At 35.1% G+C, this 25,201-nt stretch overlaps 1 protein-coding gene across 2 annotated transcripts in view; it reads left to right on the top strand.

The window, feature by feature from the left end:
• Positions 1 to 25,201, top strand: part of LRBA (LPS responsive beige-like anchor protein) — a 420,317-nt gene that overhangs the window by 387,705 nt on the left and 7,411 nt on the right. For both annotated transcript variants that reach the window (XM_075149993.1, XM_075149994.1), the window contains 3 exons: positions 2,579 to 2,746; positions 19,621 to 19,722; positions 20,897 to 21,111. In XM_075149993.1, the coding sequence (XP_075006094.1) occupies positions 2,579 to 2,746; positions 19,621 to 19,722; positions 20,897 to 21,111 (485 nt within the window). The remainder of the gene's footprint in view (positions 1 to 2,578; positions 2,747 to 19,620; positions 19,723 to 20,896; positions 21,112 to 25,201) is intronic.

Raw genomic sequence — 25,201 nt, forward strand, 5'->3', positions numbered from 1 at the left:
AACTCATATTAAAGGAAACAAACAAAACAGCTGAGGAACTCTTATGAAATTAATGATTTTTTTTTTTTTTTACTAATATGAAAAAGCAAAAGCTTATTTCTTATTTTGGTGGAATTGATGGAACCTTAGCTGCACAGTAACAAAGTAAAACTAACAAGGCAGTGCAACTACACGAACAACTGTCAAATAAATAGCCTTGAAAAATGTTTGTTTTCTAGAACAGAACCTATAAACATAGAATATAATTGAAAGAGAGATCTCTATAACTCAGTGATGTTTATAGCATAAACTTGTGTTCTAAAAGTATAAATCACCTCAGGTAGTTGAATACCTGCGGCTATACAACTGAAAAATATATCACATAATTAAATTATTCTCAAATCTAAACCACGTAATTGACAACTTGAATTTTCAAGGAGAAACATACACTTGCTGAGATGTTTTTGTATATTGCAAAAATGAGGTTATGTAGTCTGTGAGTGTTTCACTGCTCCCAGCTTCACTTCTTCTGACTAATCTGGTCAGCATCCGAGATAGTTAGGTGACCCTGCAGCACAAATTAAAGTGGAGAGGTGACTGTTATAGAACACTCTTACAGACTCACAGAGATCAGTGAAAGACTTGATCCCTGAGTTACTCTCCTTTCCGATACAAGGTAGATCTGCACAGTGAGTGTGCCTTCCAGGGTTTCGCTCCTTCCAGTCAGAAAAGGCTCGTGTGGTGGTACTTCATTTCACGGTTTCTCTTGGGGGATTATACTTGCCTAGTAAGTTTTGTCAGTGTTTTATTTTAAATCTGATGTGCAGGTTTCCTTTAAATTGCATCATGTTATTCTATTTTTTTCTTCATGTACTAAAGTAAGTAGTTTCCCTTTTTTGTAGATATTCATACCTTTCTCTTGTTTTTTTTTCTGGTTTTCTCCACTTTAATGCAATTACTTTTTTGATCTTCTGTTATAAATCAGGCTGTTAACATTATTTTTGTTCTTTCCTCAGAACCACTCACTTTTGTTACTGTTAGTGTTACTTAGTGGCTGAATATGAACACAATGCCTTTGTACTGTGTAGAAAGAGGGCTCTGAAATGTGTCCTACTGGCCATAATATAGGATTGACTAATAGTTTTTAATTCATGCACCAAAATATTTTATTAAGATGTGCTTAATTTGAGTCCCAACACTGATTTGTGTTACTACTTGTCATGTTACTAGTTATTATTTTTAAACACTTTTCAGAACATTTTATTTCAGGTACAGTAGTTTGCATTTCCTATTTCTTTTTTGGCCTGTGTTGTTAATCCTTCCAAAACCATCACTCTCCTTGCCTTCTGTTCTTCCCCATTCTTTATTCAAAAATGGATGCATGGTCATTTGGGCTGAGGAATCTGAGGTCACACATTAATGGCATCACGCATCACACTTCCTTGTGTCATTGGATGCAGAATATGGCCTGGCCCATGTTACCTGAATGGGTCACGTAGGCGCATAAGAAATGTGCGTGTGTATCTTTTGTCCTGTCTCTACAAGATCTGCAGTTGCTAGGCTTCAGCAAATCCAGTGAGATGGATTTTAGTGCTTACATTCTCATTTCAGAGGATCATGTATGCTGCTGGCAGATCCAGAAACCGGCAGGACACATGACATGTTTGCTCTGTAGGAGCCAGCCTCTGGCAGGGTGGTCTGGCAGAGATCTGCTGTGGGTGACCTTACATGCGTTTCCTCTCCACATGCAAATCCACTATGCATAAGCATCCAAATGTACATTTTTCTGAAAATATTGTCCTCTTTAGTTAAGGTTAAAAGAGAATAGTCATATTCATGTTTATACAGGCTCTTGAATGGCGCTTTTTTTAACTGCCTAGGCTTTCCTTTCTTTTTAACATTTATGTCTCTTATCAGCGGTACAAGCGTTTGTCCTATATGCAGTAGGTAAGAGAGTTTTTTCCAGGTCTGTCTTCTGAGGTTTTTTGAACATTACAGAAATTTTTAAAAGGGAAGGATGCTGGTTGAAATAATTGGCAAGTGTTTAAATGGTGATGGAAAAACCTGGGTTACAAGAGTAATTTTTCATCTAAAACTTTTCTCTGTTTAAGGAGATGCTCAAAAGCTGCATATGCTGTATGCACATATATGCTCTCACACTACCAATTTCTTCTGGGTCCTAAATGTTCTATAGCTTCTTCTGATTCTGTTTCCCACATCATCAGAAGATTTGCAGTTTTACTGTTACCTTCATCAGTAAACTTACCTTAAACTTCCCTTAAAAGAGAATCCCATCATTTTCCTGTGTGTAAAGTGAATGTAAACATATAGAATTAAAAAAACCTTCTGGCATGATTGACCTTTGAATAAAGTATAATATTTATGGACTGTAAATATTTTTTGTATGGACTGTGTGGACTACTGCACTTTTAAATAAGTTTCCACCAAATCAAGAAAAAAAAAAATACTCTCCACCGTAGTTCTTTTTGGAACCTTTTTTTAATAAAGAAAATATTTCTAAACAACTTTATAATGTATTTAATTCGCCCTAGAAAGAATAAAAGTGTAGTTTTAAAACAACCAATTTTATGTGTTTCAGGTAAACTGATACAAGTAATATTTGGACACTGGGATGTTGTAACCTGTCTTGTTCGTTCTGAGTCCTATATTGGAGGAAATTGTTACATTCTCTCAGGATCGCGTGATGCAACATTGCTGCTCTGGTACTGGAATGGCAAAACCAATATCATTGGTGATAACCCAAGAGGTAAGCAAAACTAGAAAAACCTGTTTTATAGGGATGTTGTCTAAAAATGGCTTGAGTGAACACTTTGCGTGACAAAGTTTAGGTAACATTAATGCCAAAGTACAGTGGTTTTTTGTAGTTGTGATCAGTTGTAGTTTAAAGAATTGAGGGTAAACAGTGCTTGCTTTGCAGCATGAGTAGAACTAATTTTTAAAGTTATAGGATACTGAGCATTACAAATACATTTTTTCTTGTCACTCATTCAATTGGGAAGGAATGGCTTCAGGAGTGAGAGAAGGGAACTCATTTTTTGTATTTCCTGTTCAATATGAGTAAATCTTTTTCTCTCAACGTGATGATTTCATTAAATACCTGCATTTGAGTTGTTTGAAACAAAAAAGACTGTACATCGCTCCAGTGCAGACTCTATTCTATGCAACTGTAATCTTGTGCGTATAGGTTCTCACAGCGGTACCTTAGCTATTAGTAGAGTTATGCAGACAGTGAATTTTAAGTTAGACTAAGGTCATTGCAATGAGGTGTATAATGGCCTGAGTGGGACACTTAGGTGAAAGAAGGACAGACGTAGGATGCATTAAAGAAGCAAGCTTAAAACTTTTTTCGTTTATCGCTTTGGTAGGGTGCTACGTGCTTAATCCTCACTCTCGTATACTAGGCATTTTAATTGGTTCCAGTGCAAGCAAACTAATATAAGCAAACTAATAAGTCAGAGTAACCGTGCTTCAGCCTAATTCAGTTTTAACCCCTCCCCACCCAAACTCACCTTGCACTTCCCAAAGAATTTAATCTCTTCCGTCTTGCACCGTTTCCCAGGAAATCCCAAGTCTTTTTACTCATTAAGGTTCTCTCTCCTAACTAATAATTTGCTGTGGAAAACAGTGAAACGCTACGACTGTTCAAACCTCCTGTTCCTGTATTATATAACAGGAAAGGTAGAAAGTGATCTTGTTATTATGCCAGTTTCACTCCACACAAAAAATTAATTCCTGATCCCCAAAGCAAAGAAGAAGGCAGACATGCAGCTTGAGAAAAAGCCTGAGTGAGCCACTTCACAGGAGTAAGAGGCTTTCAGGACAGCTCATGAGAGCCTATATACGTGAGTAAAGGGGCGCATCATAGCCAAACAGAGGTCCTGTTCAGCCAAAAAGAAAATGCCCTGAAGAGGAGGAGTGAGAAGCAGTATATTCTGTCTGTCTTAAGAAGAGTGTTCGTTAGGTTTTCTGCCATAAGCTTAAAGTCTTCTCTGACCTTGTTTAAATACTAGTAAAAACATACCTGCTGTCTGCAGAGGACAAAATAGACATCTGGAAGACAAGAGGTGTTGTAATATCTGGCATATATTGCAATTATAACTGGCGTACAATTTCATATAATGTAAACAATATCTGACATCTTCCCAATTAATCAATTTGGTAAAGTTGTGTGTTCCATACTCAATCTATTACTCAACTGTTATATGAATTTGAAAAAAATAGGTGGTTTGACTGAAATTGCGTCCCGTGAACTATTTTGAAGAAGCACAACTAATTAATATCAGAATGAATATCTGAATTTAACTTGCAAATTATTTGATGTTGACTATGAAAACTATTCAAAAATTGAACAAGATACAGAACTTCTGTTCACACAGTTGCAGAATCTTCAGGCAGAGGATGTGAGCAAACTATCCCCATTATCCTTCCAACAGCCTGATTCAAGAGATGGGAGCTTTTCTGGGATGTGGCTAGCAGAATTTTATGAGCATCTTTAAATAAATATGGCTTTGGTTGAGGGACAAAATCTCTGTGAATACTTTATACATATTTTGCAATCTATCAATTTAAAGAAAATGCAAATTCTGCACTTTTTTTGCAGAGCTTGTAAACTTGTAAACTCCAAAAAGTCTGTGAAAGTAACTTAAGAGCTCGATAGTCAGGCGACCTTGTAAATCCTAAAGAGCAAAACTGCCCTTTTGAGGAGAAAACCCTAAATATTTTACTGGTGTGAAGCAATGAACATTTGTAGGTGTCTCCTTACGATGTTTTCAAGGCCTGCAAGTGCAGCCCATCTTTGCAGATTCCTAGGCCTGTCCTGAGAAGTTCGTCTTGTTGAGTATTTGCCAGGCTTGCCTGCTTTGTGAACAAGACCTTGAGGCTATAGGCTCCTTTATGACACCTTAACAGATCACTTGCTGAGATTTTGTACCTAGTGTCTAACTAGAATAGGTAGATTTTGTTACAATCTGTTGACTGTCTTCTCTAATGCAAATTTCTAACATATTAAAATTTTGCAGTTTTCAAAGTTAATACCACGCTATTTTAACTACTGTTTAGAATCAGACAATAGCTACCTGGTAAGTCTCTTTCTTTGCAGTCCTGTTAAACTTGTACTTGTACTAGAGACATGCAATGGCTCCTATGTTTACTAGTTGCCATTATGTAGCTTTTTTTGTGATATAGGATGTCTGGAAGCCTTTGTTATGAATTGGAATCTCATGGCACTATACATAGGCCTAGACATGTGTATAGTAAAAGACAGTTTCTGCTTCAAAGAGATGGTAATCTGGGGGGTTTAATTTTTCCCAGAAATAGCTTTCTATAGGCATCTCTGTTCAGTCAAATTTTTTCTGAAAAGGCAAATAAAAAGAGCTGTTTCTGCTTAGTTCTGATTTTGTCAGAAACGGAAAGCACCAGCAGATTTGTTGGGTTTTGAGCCCTGTAACTGCAACTGTAACTTCCATGCATTTGTGGAATGCTAGATATTTAACTTGCCTGATATCTTTTTGTATTGGAAGCTTATGATTTTTTTGCCTCAAAATATAGTTTATTCGTGCTTTCAATGAGTATTATTCATTGGAATTTTAGATACTCTCCAAGTTGATACTTCTTTCCTATTTTTTTCTCTACTTAATTATCTCTAATTTCCATCTTAAAATGACTTCACAGCAACATGCATTCAATGGCACTGTACCAAATCATGATGCCAGAGAAGTTTCAACAAAAATAATCTAAAACAGAGCATTTCTTTCCTCCTTTCATAGTACCTGTTGCCTCTGATACACGTCAGTCAGCAGACTAGTATGACCAAGCTACCCTAAATGCTATCCTACTGGGCACCCATTACTCCGCCATTAGGTTCCTTTATCTGGTTTCGTTATTTTAGATAGCACTGAGCTCTTGATCTCTGGCTGCATATATTAATGTTTTAGAATGGTACTTAACTCAAGCTGACAAACCAGGTGGGCTATGGCATATGTGATAAATGTGTGTTTGGTTTGATATTCTTTATCAAGGACCATTTTCTGGCCAACTGGACTGTTTGGAAAAACTCTTCAAGTTTTTGGTTTAACAGAAGAAATATGTTACTGAAATATTCATTATTTACATTCTTTAATTTTTAACTTTTAATCTGACTTCTTAAAGAAATTATGTCTGTGCAGTCTCACTGTCTGTTTAGTTTCTCCCTAATAACTCTCAAATGCATTGATCAATTTAAACCAAATTTGATGAATTTAAATCTCAAAAATATAAAATTCCTACATGGGACACATCTGCTGGAAGCTATTTTTATTCTTCACAAACCAGCTTGATTACATTTAGGTTAAGTCCTTTTTTCCTTCTCAAATTAAAACCTGAAATTCAAAAAATATTTCACCATGCTCTTTGATCAAATGTAGGGTTTTTTTCTTTCTAAATTAATTGTTTTTGAAAATGTAGAAGCATGGCAGTACTTCACTTCGGTGCACAGGCCTTTTCTGATGCAGAAGTGTTTCTGTGGACAATTTCTGACCAAGCATAGAAATAATTCAGAACAGAGCAGAGGATCTGAAATAGTTGTATCCTTTAGAATAGCCCTGAGCCATGTTGAGTTCACATTAATTAGCATAATTTCCTGTGGAGATGTAAAGTCACTTTGGATAGCGTAAGAGGCTTTTATTTTTCTCTCCTTGGCATGTGGCTTGCTTTGGGGAGGTGGGGGAGGTAGGAGGGAGAGGATGTAACCCTCCCCTTGGTACCCCTTGAAGCCCATGTGTGATCTGTATCACAAGGTTGGCTTTTGCATATTTAAAGGCTCCGATCTAATAGCAAGGTACCACTTGGGGATGTGACATTATGCTTCAGGACTTGTGTTATTCCTGAGTAGGGTAGTAGGATGTGTAGAGGTTACTGGGAGAGGGAAAGATGCCGTGTTTTGCACTTGACCAGCCTAATGCGATGGAGGTGGAGGGCAGGTGAGAAGTGGGGGGTGAGGGGAGGAACTACTTGTGATGGCTTGAGAAAAGAGAGGAGAGAATTCATTTGCATACAAATGGTGTGCATCACTTTCAGATCCCACTCTCGCTTTGAAGCTCAAGTGGCAACTCTTAGTGTTTGGACATTTCCTAGGTTGAGGGATTGCATTTTACTTTGTAATGACAGAACCATAGGAAACAGGGCGGGCAGGAGCTTTGGTCACCTGATCTATTCTCTTTTCCCAAAAAAGGCTTAATTACACCAAACCCATTCTCGACTGATGTTTGTCCAACCTTCTGTTATAAACTTTGGCAAATATATTTTTGGGTCTTACAAGCCCTACCATTAGGAGTCTTTTCCCAGTGTTCAGCCTAGTATCCAGTTCTTTTTTGCAGCAGTTGAATTCTATCATTTCTTACATATTTATTCTTTGTGTAGAGAACAGATTGATTATTTCCTCCTTGCAACAACTTCCAGTTATTTGGATTACCATGACCTGCAATTCCTTGCTTCCATGTTTAATAACCCAGTTCTTTCTGTCTTTTGCCATAAGTCGTGTTTTTCTAGACCTCTGATTTTTTTTGTTCCTCTCCTCTTCAATTGTCTGTCTTTGTCAAAGTAGACCCAGCAATGCAGTTGAAGTCTTTCCAGTAATAAGTAGAAAACAACCTGTTTTACCGACCAGTACTTCTCACATCCCCATGGGATATCTGTTTGTTTCAAAACAGCATGACAGTGTTAGTTCTTTTAAGTGTATGAGCCAATATAAATTTCAGTCTTTTCCGAAGAATGACTGTCTTCTCAGTTGTTTCTCCTTCTCTGTGTAGTTTGGCTGTGGAATCTTGTCTTTAAACTTTCTGAATTGTATTATTTTTAGACTGTTTCTCCAATTTTTCAAACTCATTTTGAATTCTCATCCTGTTTTCCAGCAGACTTGCAGCAACTCATGTCTGCAAATGTAATTTGCAGTCTTACTCTATCAAACTGGTCGTTAAAGAAAATATTAGATAGTACACAGCCCAGGAATGCCCATCGATACATTTACCATTTTGACAGTGAATAGCTTTCTGAATATAGCTTTCCAACTGGCTTTTCCTCTGATGTATAGTAGCACATCTTCTAAACATGTGCTTCCCTATTTTCCTTAAGAAATTGCCCATGTGAAACAGTGCCAGAGTCCTTCCTAAAGTCAAAATATATGATGTCTCCCTGAACACAAGTCCTGTTACTCTGCCATTGCAAGAAAAAAATTGCTTTGACATTTGTTCATAACAAATCGAAATCAGCTGTTACTCATCTTGTTTTCTTCTAGGAAATTATGTGTGTGTGTATATATATATATAAAAAAAAAGGTAAATGTTCTGCCAGTATTTTTTCTGTTTGTTGGGATTAAGCAGACTACTCTCTAATTTCTCAGTTTTCCTTTTCTGCTTCTTAAACAACACAAGACTTTTTTCAGTTTTGCAGAACCTCACCCAATATCCGTAAAACAACAGTTACAACTCTGGGATTATTTAGTTTCGTTTTCACAGTATCCTCAAATCAATATTATCAGGCCAATTGAGTTCCAAACATTTACCTCATTTAGATATTCTTTAATTGAGACAACAGTTCTAATTGCTGCTTTTACTTATGTTTGCTGCCTGACTGCAGCTGACCTTTTTATTGAAGACTTTTACTGAATTACTTTCAAATGCATGGCATCATCTATTGGTATTGCTTGCTCTTAATAACAGACCAATTTCTCATGAAAACTTAACATATTTCTGTGTTTATAGAGTGACTGTTATTTCTGATGTCCTTTTTAGTTGCATCTCATCTATGCTTGTCTGTTCTGGCTTTGTCCCTGCTTGCTCATACCTTGTCTCTTACACTGGTTCAGAAAAATCTCACTTATTTTGATCTTTCTGCCTGACTTTCCTGTGTTTATAGTCACTGGAGAATTTTCAGTTGCGCCAGCTGGTATCTTCTTGTCTGTCTTACCCTTCTGCTGCATTGGAGCAGTTTTCGCTAGTAACCTTATTACCTTTTCCTTTGTTTTTTCTGTAGACTTATCTCCCCATGAGATCTTACAGAACAATGTTCTATATCTATTGAAACCTGTCTTCCCAAAATACTTCAAAAAATTATCTTGTTGTCCTTGTTCTTTCCCTTTCAAAGCGTATTGAACACACTCACTTCTTCACTACTTTCAATGTAAGTTCCTTTCACCACCACGTTTTTTATCTGTTTTGCTATATTGATTATAATCATATCTAGAAGGTCATCTCTAGCTGTTGCTTATTTAAAAATTGTCACCAAATTGCTTGCTACACACATACTTCTTGTATTCCTTTACCAAAAAATGTCTTTGTAGTTGGAATATCCCATTTTCTCCAATCCTCCTTCTTAATGATCCCTCACCTATACCTACCAGATAGGTATCAGATTAGTGAATGTCAATCTATGTCTTCAAAGTTTTTGTTTTTTCACTGTAATTATGTTGTTTGGATGTACTTTCTTGGAAGGGAGGTTTACAGTGGTGAATTTAATTGTCTTAATATGGTTTGTGCTTATAAAATGGTAGGCATTTCCATAGTCGAGGTGGAGAATAAAGCACTTTTCTGCTATTCTTGCACTATATTCATAGAATATGAAGAGACTGTTCTATTGCTTTCAAAATATCTATAGATTTGTTCATAATTATTTTTTAGTTTTCATATTTTGAAAAACAAAAAGATCTCTAATTTAGAAATTTGATTTGCTTAATGAAATTAAGGCTTACCTGAGAAAAGTATCCAGTACTGATGAAATGTAGAGTCTGTGTATAACTGTGTTACTACTACTAATACTAATGTGATCTCTTCTGAGTTATTGCATTGATCTTCCACACATATGTGAATAAAACAAATTATATTACCTCTTTTATGTTAGCCCATAAAACTAGAAAATGTTACTCTCTGTATGTATCACATTTGCATCACGAGGATTATGGGGTTGCTTTCATTGCATAGTTTTATATTTTTTAGAGGGTACTATATTCAGGTTTTCTGAAGTGTGTTAGAGAAATTAAATGCTTTTAGTAGTGTAGCTGTGTAGCAGGGCACATGTGTGAATGTAAGCACATGATTTTGTACTTAAAAAAAAACAATTACTGGATTTAACTGAGATTTAATGAGAGGATTCATTGAACACTTCTACTATTGCTAACATGTAGAATATCTTCCTCAGATACAAATTTTTAAAATACATAATCTTTTCAATTTATAAAATATGAAATCTCCCAAAGGATTCAAAATTTAATCACCAGTTTCCTGTCTTGCCAAAGAACAGTCTAGCTGCTATCCAAGCTACTTTTAAAAGAAGCTGTATTTTATTTGTTTTTTTTTTTTATAGCTACAATTCCTAAATGAGTATTTGAATACCTGAAAGACTTTTTATCAATTAACATTATTATTAAATTAAAGCTATGGTCTTGAGAGTGTAGAAATCATTAGTTTTAATTGTATTAGTAATCATAGCAAAAGATAAAACATTTTTATCTCATCAACTGCTACACACATTTTTCAATTTGAAAATTTAAACTTTTTATAAGTGAGTGCTTGATAATTAATTATTTAAGTGGATAATGCAGGTGATTTAAATTTTGAAAATATGATCTGATGAGCATCTTTGTGTCAACTGATTAAAGAGTAATGTCATAGGTAATAATTTGTCCTCAGACACACTAATCCTGTAAACCTGAATTCTGTGAAGATTTGCATACGTACTTGCCTCTGTAGACAGTGAATAGTCACGCTGATTTCAGGCAGGTCATATGTCTGCTGTTAACTTAGTAGCAAAAAACCCTCTTTGCCTTTTTCCCCCATCCTTATCCTCATCTTGAATTAACCTACATCTTGGTTCCCAAGTTTCTGCATGACCTGGACTTTTATTTTCAGTTTCAAAACCGATGATAATAGAGAAGATAAGGTTCCACATTTCTAAAGAATGTTTATAGCATAAATATTTATTTAGAATTTAATGATTTAATGAATTTAATTATTATTTCCTAAAAAAAAAGAAAAATATTTTGGAAGTAGTTCGTGTAACAGCTTCTTTTCTTGAAAAAATTAATTGGGAAGGAGTTGTAAAAATCGTATCTGTCAATGTTCCCTTTTACATTTATCATGCTAGGTAGTAGCGGTATCAAAATGTCCATAAATCAGTAATCATGTTAGTTAGTAATGGAAATTCTGCTATTATTGTTGATTTCTGTCAATTGGTGGTCTGGCATAATAGCTAAAAATTTGCAGAGCCTCCAAATACTAAAATATGTTTGGAATTGCTGCAGCTATTAAGTCTATAGATGCCGTTCACTGTAGTCAGTCTGTTAAGAAAAGAGTGTTGCTCTATGATACTACAGCACTGAGAGTTTAAAAACAGCCTGCATGTGCTCCTTTCGGTGTTCAATAGCACATTTATTTTTTAACCCTACACACATTATATTACTGTGTGAGCCCTTCTTCAAAAAAAGCCAGTAAATAATTCAATATTATTTTAACACTGTTTAACTGCAGACATAAAGAATATTCTTTGTTTCTCAAAAATGGCTGGACAGAGTAGCACAATATTGTATATAAAGCAAGAATCCTTTAGCACCATCTGCTGGCATTGAGTTGAAAGCTGATCTTGGGACTGACCAAAGCACTGCCTAGTAAAGTATTTAAAATATATATATTTTCACATATTTGGTGCAAAAAAAAAAATATTTCATTTGTAGTATAATTTTTATCCTTTTTATTAAAATTATAGTGAGAAAATACAATGTGAATTTAAGGTTAACATGTGAACTGAAATAGAAATAGGTCAGGAGTGTTTTGTTAAGTGCGACTGTAAAAAGAAATGGAATACTTTTTTCTTTTTTACTAGAGCTCTAGCAACTGCAATATTAAATTTTGCTATTCCAGTTGTAAGTCAAATTCAGTAAAATTTGTTTCATAGAGAAGACCCACAAGGCTTAGAAAAGTATCCCTAACATGTTTTGAAAAGGATAGCAACCACTAAATATTCTTCTGCCTAACATTTATTGCATTATTTGATGTTAGTCTTGAAAGCCTCATGAAAGCTTAATGGACAGAGGCCCTGATGTTGTAATTGGTTCTACAATTCCCTGTATCTTCACAGGGCAGCGTTGTAGCCAGTGCAGCAAGTACTGGGACTATCTGCATGAATCTAGAACAGAGCCTTAAATTATACAGCTACAAAAGGTCACTGTCGTTACTTTTTTAAACTGTAACACATTGATACCTCAAAGAGGTTGAGGCCTCATTCCTCCAAGTACTCTATAAATCACATATAAATGATGGTTCCAGCCTCCAAATATTTAAACTGAAAAAAGATGAGGTATAACAGGTGGATGAATTCTGGTATATCTGGAAATCTGCAATGATGCTGCATAAGCAATATAATTTTGTATTTATATAATACCAAGAAAGTTACATCATAGATAGATATGAGGACAAGGTCTTCATTGAAAAGAACTTGCAATAGATTTCACTAATTGTTCGGAAAGCATTTAAATAGTCGTAGTGATTTGGTACTGATGAGCATGTAAGTTTGTGTGCTATAAATACTTGTTTTGGCTAAAAGTATGTCCTACAGTGTTAAGTGCATCACCTGTATCATCCTTGTTTTCAACTGGCTAAGAGAGATTGTGTTTCAGGATTTGTCAATCGGAGTATGTAATTGCAAATAATGTTGTAGAGCAAGTTTTGAGGCACAATCCGGATGCAAGTGAAGGCAGTACATATTTTGAGACTGGAAACAGAGAAAGAGTTTGGATGCTGCTTTTTTGGCAGTATCCAGCTTCAGGTGTCACTAAAACTATATGCATGAAATTCTCCAGAAGGATAAGGATATTTAGTGCTTCATGATGTAATGCAGACCTTTGAGTTCCAGGAAAAACAATGCTATATTTACAACTTGTAACTAATAGTTGATGTGGTAAAAGGAATTATATTCATATGGTAAATGAATACAACCTTAATGTGCACCATATGCATCGTGGTGGGATGATGTACTAATATATCACATTTATTTACCTTGTTTGGTTGCTGGGAAAAATAACCATTCAGTTCAAAGTCTGAAACATGTAAGACAGACAGCGTAATGCAGAAGATACAATAATTTATAGTCTAGAATAAAATTACCAACTTAAATGTTGTAAAAATTATTCAGTTAATACAATAATCCTGACTCAGGTTGGAAATTATTTTGTAAGTGTTTTTGGATCTAAATTCTATTAACGCTAACATCACAGAGATAAGCATTACTTCTCTGAGTGCAAGAATACTATATGTAATTAGAATTATGACCTGCTTCATTGAAAAAGTATCTGTTTTAAAACAGTTACTTTTAAAAAGACAGCAAATTTATGTGTGCTCTGAACGTGGTGTATGCTATCGGTATTCCCAGTTACATTGATATGTAAAGGTGGTAAACATCTATCTAGTGCAATACACTATTGGTGCATCGGTTTGAAATTAACTTTACAAAAGCAATCAAATAGCTAAAGCACAGACTTCTATACATGCTGTTATGGAACAGTATTATTTTGCAGTGATACATTTTTCTCATTTTAAACAAAAATACATTATTTTAATGTATTATTTTAATAGCAAAAAAAACTAAAACAAAACCAAAACCTGCCGAATTGAGCTGAATTCTCATATGAAACCTCTCATCTCAGATTATTTTCTGCACAAGGTATGAAATATTATATAAGTTTCAACTAGTGGTCAGTTTCAGCACATTGTAAGATGTCTTTTATCTTGCAACAATTCTGCAGTAGGTACTATTTCTGACTGAAATAATTGCTTGATTTTTTTTTTCCTTTTCTCTTGGGGTTTGTTGTTTTTTTCCTTGGACTCAGTAGGTAATGGAATAGTTATACCTATAAACCACAAGAGAGAAATATGAAGAAAATAGATTTTTTTTTTAGCATAAACAAAAAAAGCCCCTTCATAAAGCTGTTTTAGAACATTCTCAAACAAAAATGACAGTGTTTTAAAACTTCAAAGCTGATATTTAAGTAGCAGTTTATGAAGTCGGGATGGTGCAAATATTAAAATATTAGTGTACACTGACCCTGAATATTCACCTGCAGATACTTTCCAGGGGCTTCAAAAAGGTCTGTGTTCAGTGGGAGGAGTCCTGCTGAATGACTTCCAGGACTTCCAGCAGATGAATCCCTAGTAAGAGCGAACGCGTTCCAGAAAGCTTCGCATTGCACATGGTGTAGGAATTAAGAGGCTAGGGATTATTGACTTTTGAAACCTGAATTGTAATATCCAATTCATGAAGGCCTGTTAAATCTTTTTCTTTACTGTGTTTATTTTGGAAACATAGTGAACATGTTCTCTTCATACAATGTGTAGGAAAAATCTCATCTTAGTACTGAATAAATGTTAGTTACTTGTTGCACAGTGTGACTGCGGGAAGGAGTACAGTAAGCCTTTCCTGTGGTACATTTGCTGAAATGAATTCTACAAGATAAATCTATTTTTTTTTTCTTTACTGTATAAATGTAACAGCACTTATAGCATCTTCTGTGTTTTATGTTTTTAGATTTTACTTCAGGATAGAATGGTATGTTGTTCAAAGATATTGTTCCTTTTTCAGAAAATATACAGTTGAAGTGTTTTTTGCAAAAACAAAACTTGCATCTAGCATAAACTTGAACTTTTTGTTGTAAAAAAAAGTCTGAACAGATGGGAAGTAGTTTGAAGGAATGAGAGGAAATGCTGATGGAGTGTCATGTGAAAAACCGGACAACAATGAAGTTCCTATATGATATGAAAAGGTTACATTGTTACATAAAAATGCATATTTACAAAGGAAAGATTATTCAAACTGAAGTTTTAGGAATACCTCAGTAATATTTTGTGGTATTGCTTTAGTAAGATGTCACATCTATCAAAGAACTAGCTTTTCTGCACCAGTGAAATGGGTTTTTAACCAGTTGGCTGTTATTTAAATGTTCACTGTGGGTGATCTATAAATAATGTTAATATACAGAGTTTATATAATAATTGACAGTCATCACCGTGATGTAATTAAACTCTGAAACTTGCTATATAATCAACATAGAAGCCTAGCCGCAAATTAGTTTTCTTGATTTCCTTAGATTTTGCTGAAAGCACTTTTGTCCAAATGTCATATATTCTGTAAGTACATTTGTACTTCTCAAATTGATTTCAAACCTTTTGTTGTTTTCCTCAATTTTTATCAGATGAAGCAACTTCAAAATTGTGAAATTTGTAAAATGATTTTTAGATGACTTTTCTTACATATATAATTTGGTTTGGTTGATGTATCCTTCTGAGAAAGAACTCAATCACTTATTTTTGCAAGAAGTAGGTAAAAGATACTTAGATTAACTGATGCTTCATTTAGTTTGGATTTTATATTGACATAAAATCACATAATTAATTTGCCATTTAAAACTGCCCTGAGCCTCTGCAATCATAGAATAATAATTTAGAAATGACTGTTTGGCTGTCTGTGACTTATCATAATTAACTGTCTTCTCAACATAAAACATAAAAAGGAGCATACTCAACTATTTTATATTTTAATGTGTTGCATAATATTATCTCACCCAGAAATAGTAGGAAGTGTATCTCATATTTCATTATGAGATAAGTTTTTCAGTCGATCTCTAGTTTGATTTCATCTTAGGGAGAGATTTTTCTTTAAATGAGTTCCTATGCTTGGCTCAGCTCTTACAGCTTAGTGCTGAAAATGTAGAAAGTGGTCTTTTTAGGAATTTACTGATGGATTTAAAATGTCATGATCCTGTTTTGTTTTGTAACATGACCGAAGCTGAAAAAATAGCAGCGAAAGACCCAGCAATACAAACCAATTTCTTGTTATCCAGTAAGGCGTATCTTCTTCTGGATGTCATTAAGCTAGAAGAAAGTTTTGACTTTGCCATAATCCCGCTGTTCCTTTTTAAACGTAGTTTCCAAACGCTTAACATTTTTTCACTGAAATATCGCCATAAGCTGACATGATATCATGTGCTCTTCTTTTATCTTCTGAAGCTTGAATTTTATGATTTAAAATGTACTTTAGTCACTTAAGGAAGAGTGATATTTTATGCTATTTTCTATTGGAAAACAGCTTTGCAGAAATTATTTATTGGAATGTAGGAGAGTTCTTTTGAAATAATTTGAATGGTTACTGTAAAGGTAAAGTATTCTGTCCATTACTGGAAAATAACTTTATGTATATCTCCTGTGACTTAAATCATTGGCGACATTTGTTGCGATGTGAACGTGGCATTAAGATTCTTACAGCATTCAACTTCAAGTAGCAATCCAGCAATGGTATAGACTAAGGATATTATTATATACTATGCTGAGAAAAGCACATCTGTAAAACTGTTGTGTCTTGGTTATTAGTGCTAGGATTTGAACTATCTTTAATCTCATTTGACTTGTTCATCTTCCTTAAGGATCTCCATAAAGATGCACTGAGTATTCTTTTCAATCCTTAGTTAGGGTTTGCATCAGTGGTCGTAAACCTGCTTAGCGGACAAAGACTCTTTTCCCTTTGAAGTCACTTCCCCAGCTTTTCAAAAGGTCTGCAAGCCTGTTCCCCTAAAACAATTTAGAAAAGTTTGAAGTGGTGCCCCTTAAACCAGCAACAAAATAAAATTTTCTCTTTGCATTATTGAAAACCATGACAATCTTCTGAAGCAGTAACAGTTTAAAAGCTTTTAAAGAAATCTGTTCTGCTCTACGACCAGCTTTTAAGTTGACCCCATTATTTGGAAAATCAGAGGCTTGGAAACCCCTAAATACTTGACATTCTTATCAAAGGAGTCAGCCTGACTTTTCACAGGACTCCTCTTTTACAGTATTTATTCAAGTCCTAATTTCTTTAAAGATACTATTCAGATTTCTTCTATTTCTTTTCTGCATTAAAGTGTTTCTTTAGAACAAATCTAATTTAGTAAACAGTTGATATAATTTATGAAACACTGATCCTGCTACCTGTAGATTTATACTCTATTATGTTTGAAGTCACGTCCAAATTCTAAAAAGACTGTGAGCATTGCTTTCGTAATTTTACTTTTCTGTGGACTGTGATAAATATATATGCTCAGTTTCTACTTCTTGTTTTAAGAGTCTTATCTCCTACATTTTATGTATATAGGTCCTGACAGCCTAACTTACGTAAAGTGTAGAGTAATGTAGTTGCTGTAAGCAATAAGTTTACTATAAGGATTTTGTTTATCTGCACCTCCTAATAATTCATTGCTTCTTCTAAGTCCTTCTAACTCCAACATCTTATATTCATTACCTCCAGTACAACGTTGTACATTTAAAACTTCACTGATTTCAAAAGTTTCACTAACATGTGTAGTATATAATTAGATTAATTCCTTGCTGATCTATGCAAGTATGTGTTAAATGCAATTTTTAAAAGCAAAAGAAAGCAAAATAAAGCAATAAAACCAGAATTCTAGAATTCTGCTAACGTAGGCAGCTCATTTAAAAGAAAACAAACTAACAAGAGCTTTAAATGCACAAAGCTGCCTACTCTTCTATGGCTTGGGGACGACGGGGAGAAAGAATTGTGTCAACAAAATTAAATTGTTACTGGATATAAGACACTTATGGTTGCTGTTACATTTTCCCCTAAAACTGCAAATTTGTGGCTTGTCTACACAATGTTCATTTATGAATCTTCTAAGGTGCCTGCCCCATGTTTAGGTGAGGGAAGTTCAATAGAGCAAATTTTCTCTAAAAGGTTTGTGAGCGTTCATAGGATCAGCCACCAGAGAAGTACCTAGACGTCATTAAGTCTACCCTTATGCTTCTAATTTGTTGGGAGTTTTTCCTTTGCTTCTGAACTGTCTGCCATACTTCCTGGGTTTGAGTGTGTTTTGCCAAACATTATATGAAACAAAAGCAATAGCTTTTAATGATTATTTATTAGAGATTAGGGACAATTCAGCAAGTTGCTCCAAAGCATTTTCAGATTTAAAATGCTGATAACGTATGTGTGTGTTTATATACACAGAGATATATTTAGCGTGTAAGTATATATCTAAGAAGAAACAGATTTATTTACTTTTCAAGATTTTGTATTGTGCATATAAATTATAGATTATAACAGTCACTGCAGAATAAATCAAATTTTGAAAGGTCAAAATCCTTGATTTGGTACTTTGTCATAGATTATGACCTATTCTAAAAAGCCATTTGAATGTGGCAGCTACACGGACACTCTGGGAGGTGTTGCGTATGGTCTGAGTAAAAATATAAAATATTGAGAGTAAGCTAAGTTTTTATTTATGCAAGCCCAGATCTACACTTCCTTTCCACAGAAGTCTCTCGCTGTACACATGAGGTCTGGGTAGCTACCTGTTTTAATATATTTGCATAATTTCTAATAAGACCCAGTACCAGTATTGCTAGTACTGTTAAGACTCTACATAGACAAACTAATGGCATTATGCTGTTTTTATCTTTTGAAAAGTTACAACCCCAAATATATATTTGGATGTTGCTACCTTAGTAACCAATGGAGACAGTTGGCCCTATTATTACTCTGTCTCTTTGCAAAACCATCTCCTGTTTTGGAAGTAAAAAAAGTCTGATTTTACCACTGCTTTACTGCCCTGTTGGTATCTCACATATCATCATGTACTGTGAAGTGAAATTATCCCTGCTGCTTAAAAACTTGTCTAATCCTTTTTGAAACTACATGATAACATGGCCCAAGATACATTCTTTAGAGTTTAAATGCTTCGTAAAATGCTATGAATGAACTAATTATATGGTAATACAAAAACAACATTGTGATTTCCATGAAATGCTAGCACTCTTGAAGAGGGTGATGCAGTGAATGACCTGTGAGTGAAGTTATAAAACTATTTAAAGAGCTTTATTTGCTTTCTGCGTCTTGACCTGGAGAATAATTTTTTTTTTTCCTTTCAATGTGCCAGTTGTACAATTTCTTTTTCTTTATGGTATCCATATATGTTTGATTACAAAGAGAATCTCAGAAAAATACAGTTTTATTTGTTCTTGTTGCAGGGAAATGTCTAATAAGAGCAGCAGTAATTAACGTTGGGTTGGGTGTTTTGATTTTGCAAACTTATCTGAAATTCATACTGATTATGTTCCAAGCTCCACATTCTTACAAGGAACTAGGTATCAGGCTGAGGTTTCAACGCTGTTACTAGATTAAAATAAAATCAGTCAGTGGATGTTTTACTTCATCTTTGAGCACTGTAGGTGTCTCCTCTTAGTATCTGTCATAGTGACACTTGTGTTTACTTATGCCTGTTATAGGAAAAGGTAGTAATTGACTATCTCTTCCTCCACAAAAACAAAATAGAGGGGGAAAATGCAAATCTGTGTGCTCCGACTTCTGTTTGTTTTTACTACACACCTGACTTATATTAATGTGCGTTAGTAAATGTGCAGGCTGAATTCCTATAGTATACTGCTGCTGTTCTATGTAGATATGAGTACAGAACAACCATATGCAAACAGTAGATAGAAGTGATTTGTAGGGAACATGAACTCAAAGAGCAAGGAAACTGAAGACGCTTCAGTGATTGAAAGCAGAGATTTTAGAAATAGATTGTAACAAAGGATTGCTTTTATTGTTTTTTCATTGAAGGTGATTTTGCAACTCCTCGAGCTATTTTGACAGGACATGACTATGAGATCACCTGTGCTACCATTTGTGCTGAACTTGGCCTGGTAATAAGTGGTTCAAAAGGTAAGGTAGCATCCTAATGCAAAAAGGAATATAGTCTCAGGTGGCAGAATTTATTAACTTTATGGTGGTTTTATTTCTAACCTTTTTTTAGTTGCTGTGGAATTTGAAACCTCTTTTTAAACATGTTAAAACTGAGGATTATTCAGACATTTACAAGAAGAAGCAACCACATCAGTTTCCCTATTATAGCCTACTGACTACTATTTCTTTTTGTTTGTTTACCCAGTGTAATTGCATATAGCATACTGTTGGATGCAGCTCTTGACTGCCAGGATGTTTGTTATGGATAACTTCTCAGAAAGGGAAGCAAAAATGAGTTTCAGGAGAAAGAGAATGTGCTGTCTTGTTTGTTTGAGGAAGGGTATATATAAACTACCAGCTAAAATTCGGAGTGATTCTGTTCAGGCTCTTTGAGCTTAGCTACAAAGCCTGTAATATGCCCCATTTGTGTTCTCAAAGACCTGCTTTTGGCAGGCAAATTGTAAAGAATTATGTTGATTCCATGGATATTTTTTATCATTTTCCTATTTGCTGGTCCACACTTATTTTTAAACTGGAAATTTCTTAGAATTAGGATCTTTCTGCTTTAGTGTTTCCAAAGTAAGAGACACTTTTTCAAAGTTGGGTGTACTCACCATATGCACGTGTGTGTTTCTGTTTTACGCATGTGAACACTTGTGGCTTACATGCAGATCAGATATTTGTCCAAATATATTAAAAAGCAAATATTTAGTGGATCATGTATGGGTTAAAATCTTAATGTGAGAATACACATTTTTAGAGTACCTATGTATGTAAATTCATTACACTTACCTCTGTGTTTCTTCGTATTTTGAAAATCTCATTTTAGGATTCAGTACGTTTATTTTTGTGCTCTCAAAATTAACTACTACTAGTTTTAAAAGAAAATCCACAAAAGAAAATCTGTTAGGTCTCTAACTAATTTTGATAGGGCTCTAAAATACCTTAATACAAAGCTTTTAAGGGATAAGCTGTTCATTGTACTCTCAGGCACCCTTAAAGTCATAGGCTATCCATTTAAACATGGCAAAAATCATTATAATGTATTATAATAGTGATTACCTAAGTAGAAGTCATTACTTATTATTTGATATATGATGTCTTTAAATGAGCATGTAAATCAATAACTAGAGATTTCATTCTGTTTCATTAGAAGGACCATGTCTCATACATTCTATGAATGGAGATCTACTGAGGACATTAGAAGGTCCTGAAACATTAGAAGGTCCTGAAAACTGCCTGAGACCAAAACTTATTCAAGCTTCAAGAGAAGGCCACTGTGTCATATATTATGAAAATGGCCTCTTCTGTGTGTTCAGTGTGAATGGGAGACTTCAAGCCACTATGGAAACAGATGACAAGATAAAGGTGAGTGCACTCAAATGTGGTGCTAAGGAATGTTGGTTCCGGTATCAGGAAAAACTATCAATGTTGGAGTTGTGTGGAGACTCTTCTATAGCCAGGCCATAGAAATGAATGGTACTAGACTATAATAGCAGCATTCTGAAAAAACTGTAGTTCAGGGGACCATGTACTCCATAGTACCATAGTACTGTTTTTAATTCTAAAATAATTCTGTTCATATAGTAAGGAATATCCTGTAAGCATTTCCTTGAACTGAAGAATACAAATATTACTAATTGTTGACCAGGAGAAGCCGGGCTACTTCTTTACTTTTGAGTCTGAAGGCAGGAGGTCATTAGACATGCTGTTTTGGATGTTGGCTTTCCCTTTTTTGGCATCTCTGTCTACATTCCTTCATCTTAGCTTGAAATAGCATCTGTTATGGTGAGCTTCAGGAAGTTTATAGGCATATGTCTATATTTCAACTCTTTAGCCCTTTGGCATTTGGTGAGCAGGCAGCTAGGTTCCACACCTTTAGCTGCAAGAGACGTGGAGCAAGTCCAAAACTATGCAGGAGGCATTTTAAGCTTATAGTTTTATGGAAATTATTTGATAATACAAAATTAAGGTCTTTTGACCGTTCCTATGAAATAGTACCTATGAAGCAGAGCAGAACCTGCCAGCTATACTGCTGTGAGCAGAAATGTCAAAAGAATACTTTCCTTGAATTAAAAATATTCCCACTTTTTCCTTGAATGAGAAAGAAAGGAAAGGCAAGGGAAAAAAATAAGCAAGCATTACCAATTCTAGTAGAAAGTTACAGAATGCAGCAGAGACAAGAAGCAAGATCACATTGCTGGGTCAGCATTCAGGCTACTTGAATTATCTGAAGTTATGGTCTCTATGCCAGCAGTCATGGTCTGAAGGGCACAGAATCACATCATGGTTGAGCTTGGAAGAGACCTCTGAAGATCATCCGGTCCCGTCCCCCTGCTCAAGCAGGGCCATCTAGAGCCAGTTGCCCAGGACCATGTCCAGACGGCTTTTGAATATCTCCAAGGACGGAAATTCTACAGCCTCTCTGGACAACCTTTGCCAGTGCTTGGTCATCCTCACAGTAAAGAAGCGTTTCCTATATAAAACTATTTAACTATTTAACATCAGCAAGAGGAGACTTCTGTTGTTGTAAGCGTATGGCAGTACTATACCTCCAAGCTGACTTTCATAATCTGATGGAAGAGCCCAGCTGCTGGGATTTCCAATGTTCTCTTGAGTTGAAAACTCAAAAGTTTTTCCTTTATTTGGATTAGATGTTTCAGGAAGAAAATACCTCTTCGCCCTCATTTTTAAATTTGCACCTGTTCTTCTCTTGACTCTATTCATATTAGTTCTTAAGATGGAAGAATATGTCAATATATTTGAAAGAATTTTGATCTTCATTATTTCCATTTTATAACTTACATTGAACAGTGAATGCTCCATTACCACTGAAGTCTCCAGTGTAGTTCAGTGTATTCCACTTAAAACCTTCTAAAACTCTGTCGTGTACTATACTCTGTTAGTCTAGCATCCCTATGTTTTCAAAATGTCAGATACATTGGTGGTGGAATATGCAGAAATAACTCTCTGGGTAGGTCTCTTTTCTGCAGTGAGAGTGCTGTCTGCAGGGGTGAGAGCGCATTCAAACATTGGATGCTATGGCAGCCACAAGTGTGGATTTGAGGCTCGGGAAATGAAGTAGGAATGTGTATATTTCTGTCCCAAGCCATTTTTCCAAATTAATGTAGGTTCTTGCTTCAATTTTTAGTCTTTCTTCAATTCTCTGAAATTGCACCTTTGGCTGTCCTTGTACAAATGCTTTTGAGATTTTCAGCCTACCTTTCATCCCAGTTCTTTCCATAAAGCAAGTACATATCACAGTGTTCTCTCTTTTTACAATAATAATGTTGATAATCTGTCACTTTCAGTTGTGATTATGTTGTCAGCTAGGCCAGCAAATCTGTAAAATATCTAGAAATCCCTTGCCGGCTAAAACAATTTCTGTAGTGTTTCAGTCAGTACCCACAGCTTTAGGAATGTTGCTAGAGGCAATGGAAGTTCCGCTCTCTGTGGGCCAGAATTACATATGTACAGGGGTTTGGGTTTTATTTTGTTTTGTTTTGTTTTCTTTCTCTCCCAGTGGTCCCAGTTGGGCTTTACGCTTAAACAATCTACAGCGTCTTTCCCAGTGCTTCTGCACTATATCATGTTAGAAGGCAAGTGGCAACTGCATGATTGAAGTAGGGGCATTTAAAATGAATAGTACCTACCCATGGGCTGTGCTGACAAACACTTTTTGTTGGTTTTTGCTTGAGGAGGATAGAAAAGGGAAGGAAAAGGTCATAAGTGTTGAACCTGTAATGTAAAATTCTAGTTTATATTTTCCTATGGTCATAAGTGTTGAATCTGTCATGTACAATTCAAGTTTCTGTTTTCCTATGCCATTATGGATCTGTACTTCAGAATGTTATTGACAAAACTAGCAGTTTTCAATAGTGATGTTTGGAACAACATTCCGATTTTTTCTTGTATTCTTGTGCTAGAAAACTGCTAGAAGAATTTCAGATGCTCTGGGGAAATTCAAAGTCTAATCAATGCCTTCCACCTGTTTCTGTTTTAAATACTGTATTGCTCAGTGGAGCTTAGGCATATCGCAGTACATCTACCAAGTAATGTTTAGATATCTTAATGAATAACTTAACTCTAAATAGTCTGCTTGTTCTGAGAAGTAAAGTTATTTTACCCTAAACAAAGACTGTATGCTGTTTCACCCAGAGGAACCAATTTATTTTCCTTTCCTGAGTCTGTTTTGAAATGTGGAAGTGCCCACAAGACTCCTGCTGCTGTAAGCCAGGGCTGTCACAGTGTCAGCTCTGCCTTTTTACAAAGCACTGCCTTTCAAAAATCTGAGATGTTAAAAGGGATTTGTGCAAAGTTTTGAGACTTTCCAAGGAAATACAAGTCAGAAATGCACCTTTTAGAACATTGCTGAAATTGTGCGCTTTGGGGATTATTTGAGAATCTGAAGCTTATGTTGTGAGAAAGATTAGTTGCAGAGTTGTTTCAGTTTCATACTAGCAGAATTGTAGATAAACTACGCTGGGGAAAAGCAGAACAGTAAAATTGATTCATGTCGTCTTCTATACCAGTTGGAGTACTTGGGAGTAAAAGCATCCTTTCGTTTGTTAAATCTTGAAGGGCATGTCATGAAACTGAAATGTTGACAGGGTGACCTTTTTCTTCCACTCGTTCCTTCATTCATATATATATATATATATATATATATATATATAGGCAAGTGGCTAAAAAATTTATTAATAAACAATAAAAATAAAGAAATCAACATCTTGTCTTCATGACAAGCCAATGACTTAGTAAAATTGTATAGGTATTAGTAAGGGTTCAAAGCCTATACTTTATTTAATCAAAAGATCACAAAACCCACTGCATTTTGGAGGTAGTGGAAGAGTTAAAGATTAATGGCTTTAATTTGCCTTTTAATATAGCATTTCTTCAGTAAAAGCCTCAAGTATAAAATTCAAGTGAACCATGACCATAAGGTTAATGGATTTTCATCAGCTGAATTTTATAAGTGTAGCAAATAATTATTTGTCACGGTCTTCATTGCAATTTGAAAATACCCTTAGGAGACTGCCATTGCTATAGAGAAGAAAACCACCCTATATTGATTTTTGCTTCTACTGAATAATCTTTTTAATAATTGTGTGTGGTATATTAGATCTCATGATCATCCACTCAGTGCGTGCAAGTTCTAGATAATTTTCACAGTCTTATCTCCGTTTGTTTTCTACCCCTTTCTTACTGAGTAACTATACTTTTCTAAGAGGGTCTCTAAATGAGTTTTCAAGCTCCTTGGGGCTGTGCTTTGGGAGGTGCTTAGCATATTTTTGTAGGCTGGTAGAAACAATCACAGAAGCAATTTATGGTTGGAACATTTGTTTTTTGGGGGGAGAAGCTTCAGCTCAGAATACTCAACTCTAACCTTGGTTAGTATTCAATTCTCCATACTTAGCTATGGTTGGAAAAAACCTCCACATATTCTGCTCTATTGTGT

Source organism: Calonectris borealis, chromosome 4 (genome assembly GCF_964195595.1).
Source record: "Calonectris borealis chromosome 4, bCalBor7.hap1.2, whole genome shotgun sequence".
NCBI classification, from domain to species: Eukaryota; Metazoa; Chordata; class Aves; order Procellariiformes; family Procellariidae; genus Calonectris; species Calonectris borealis.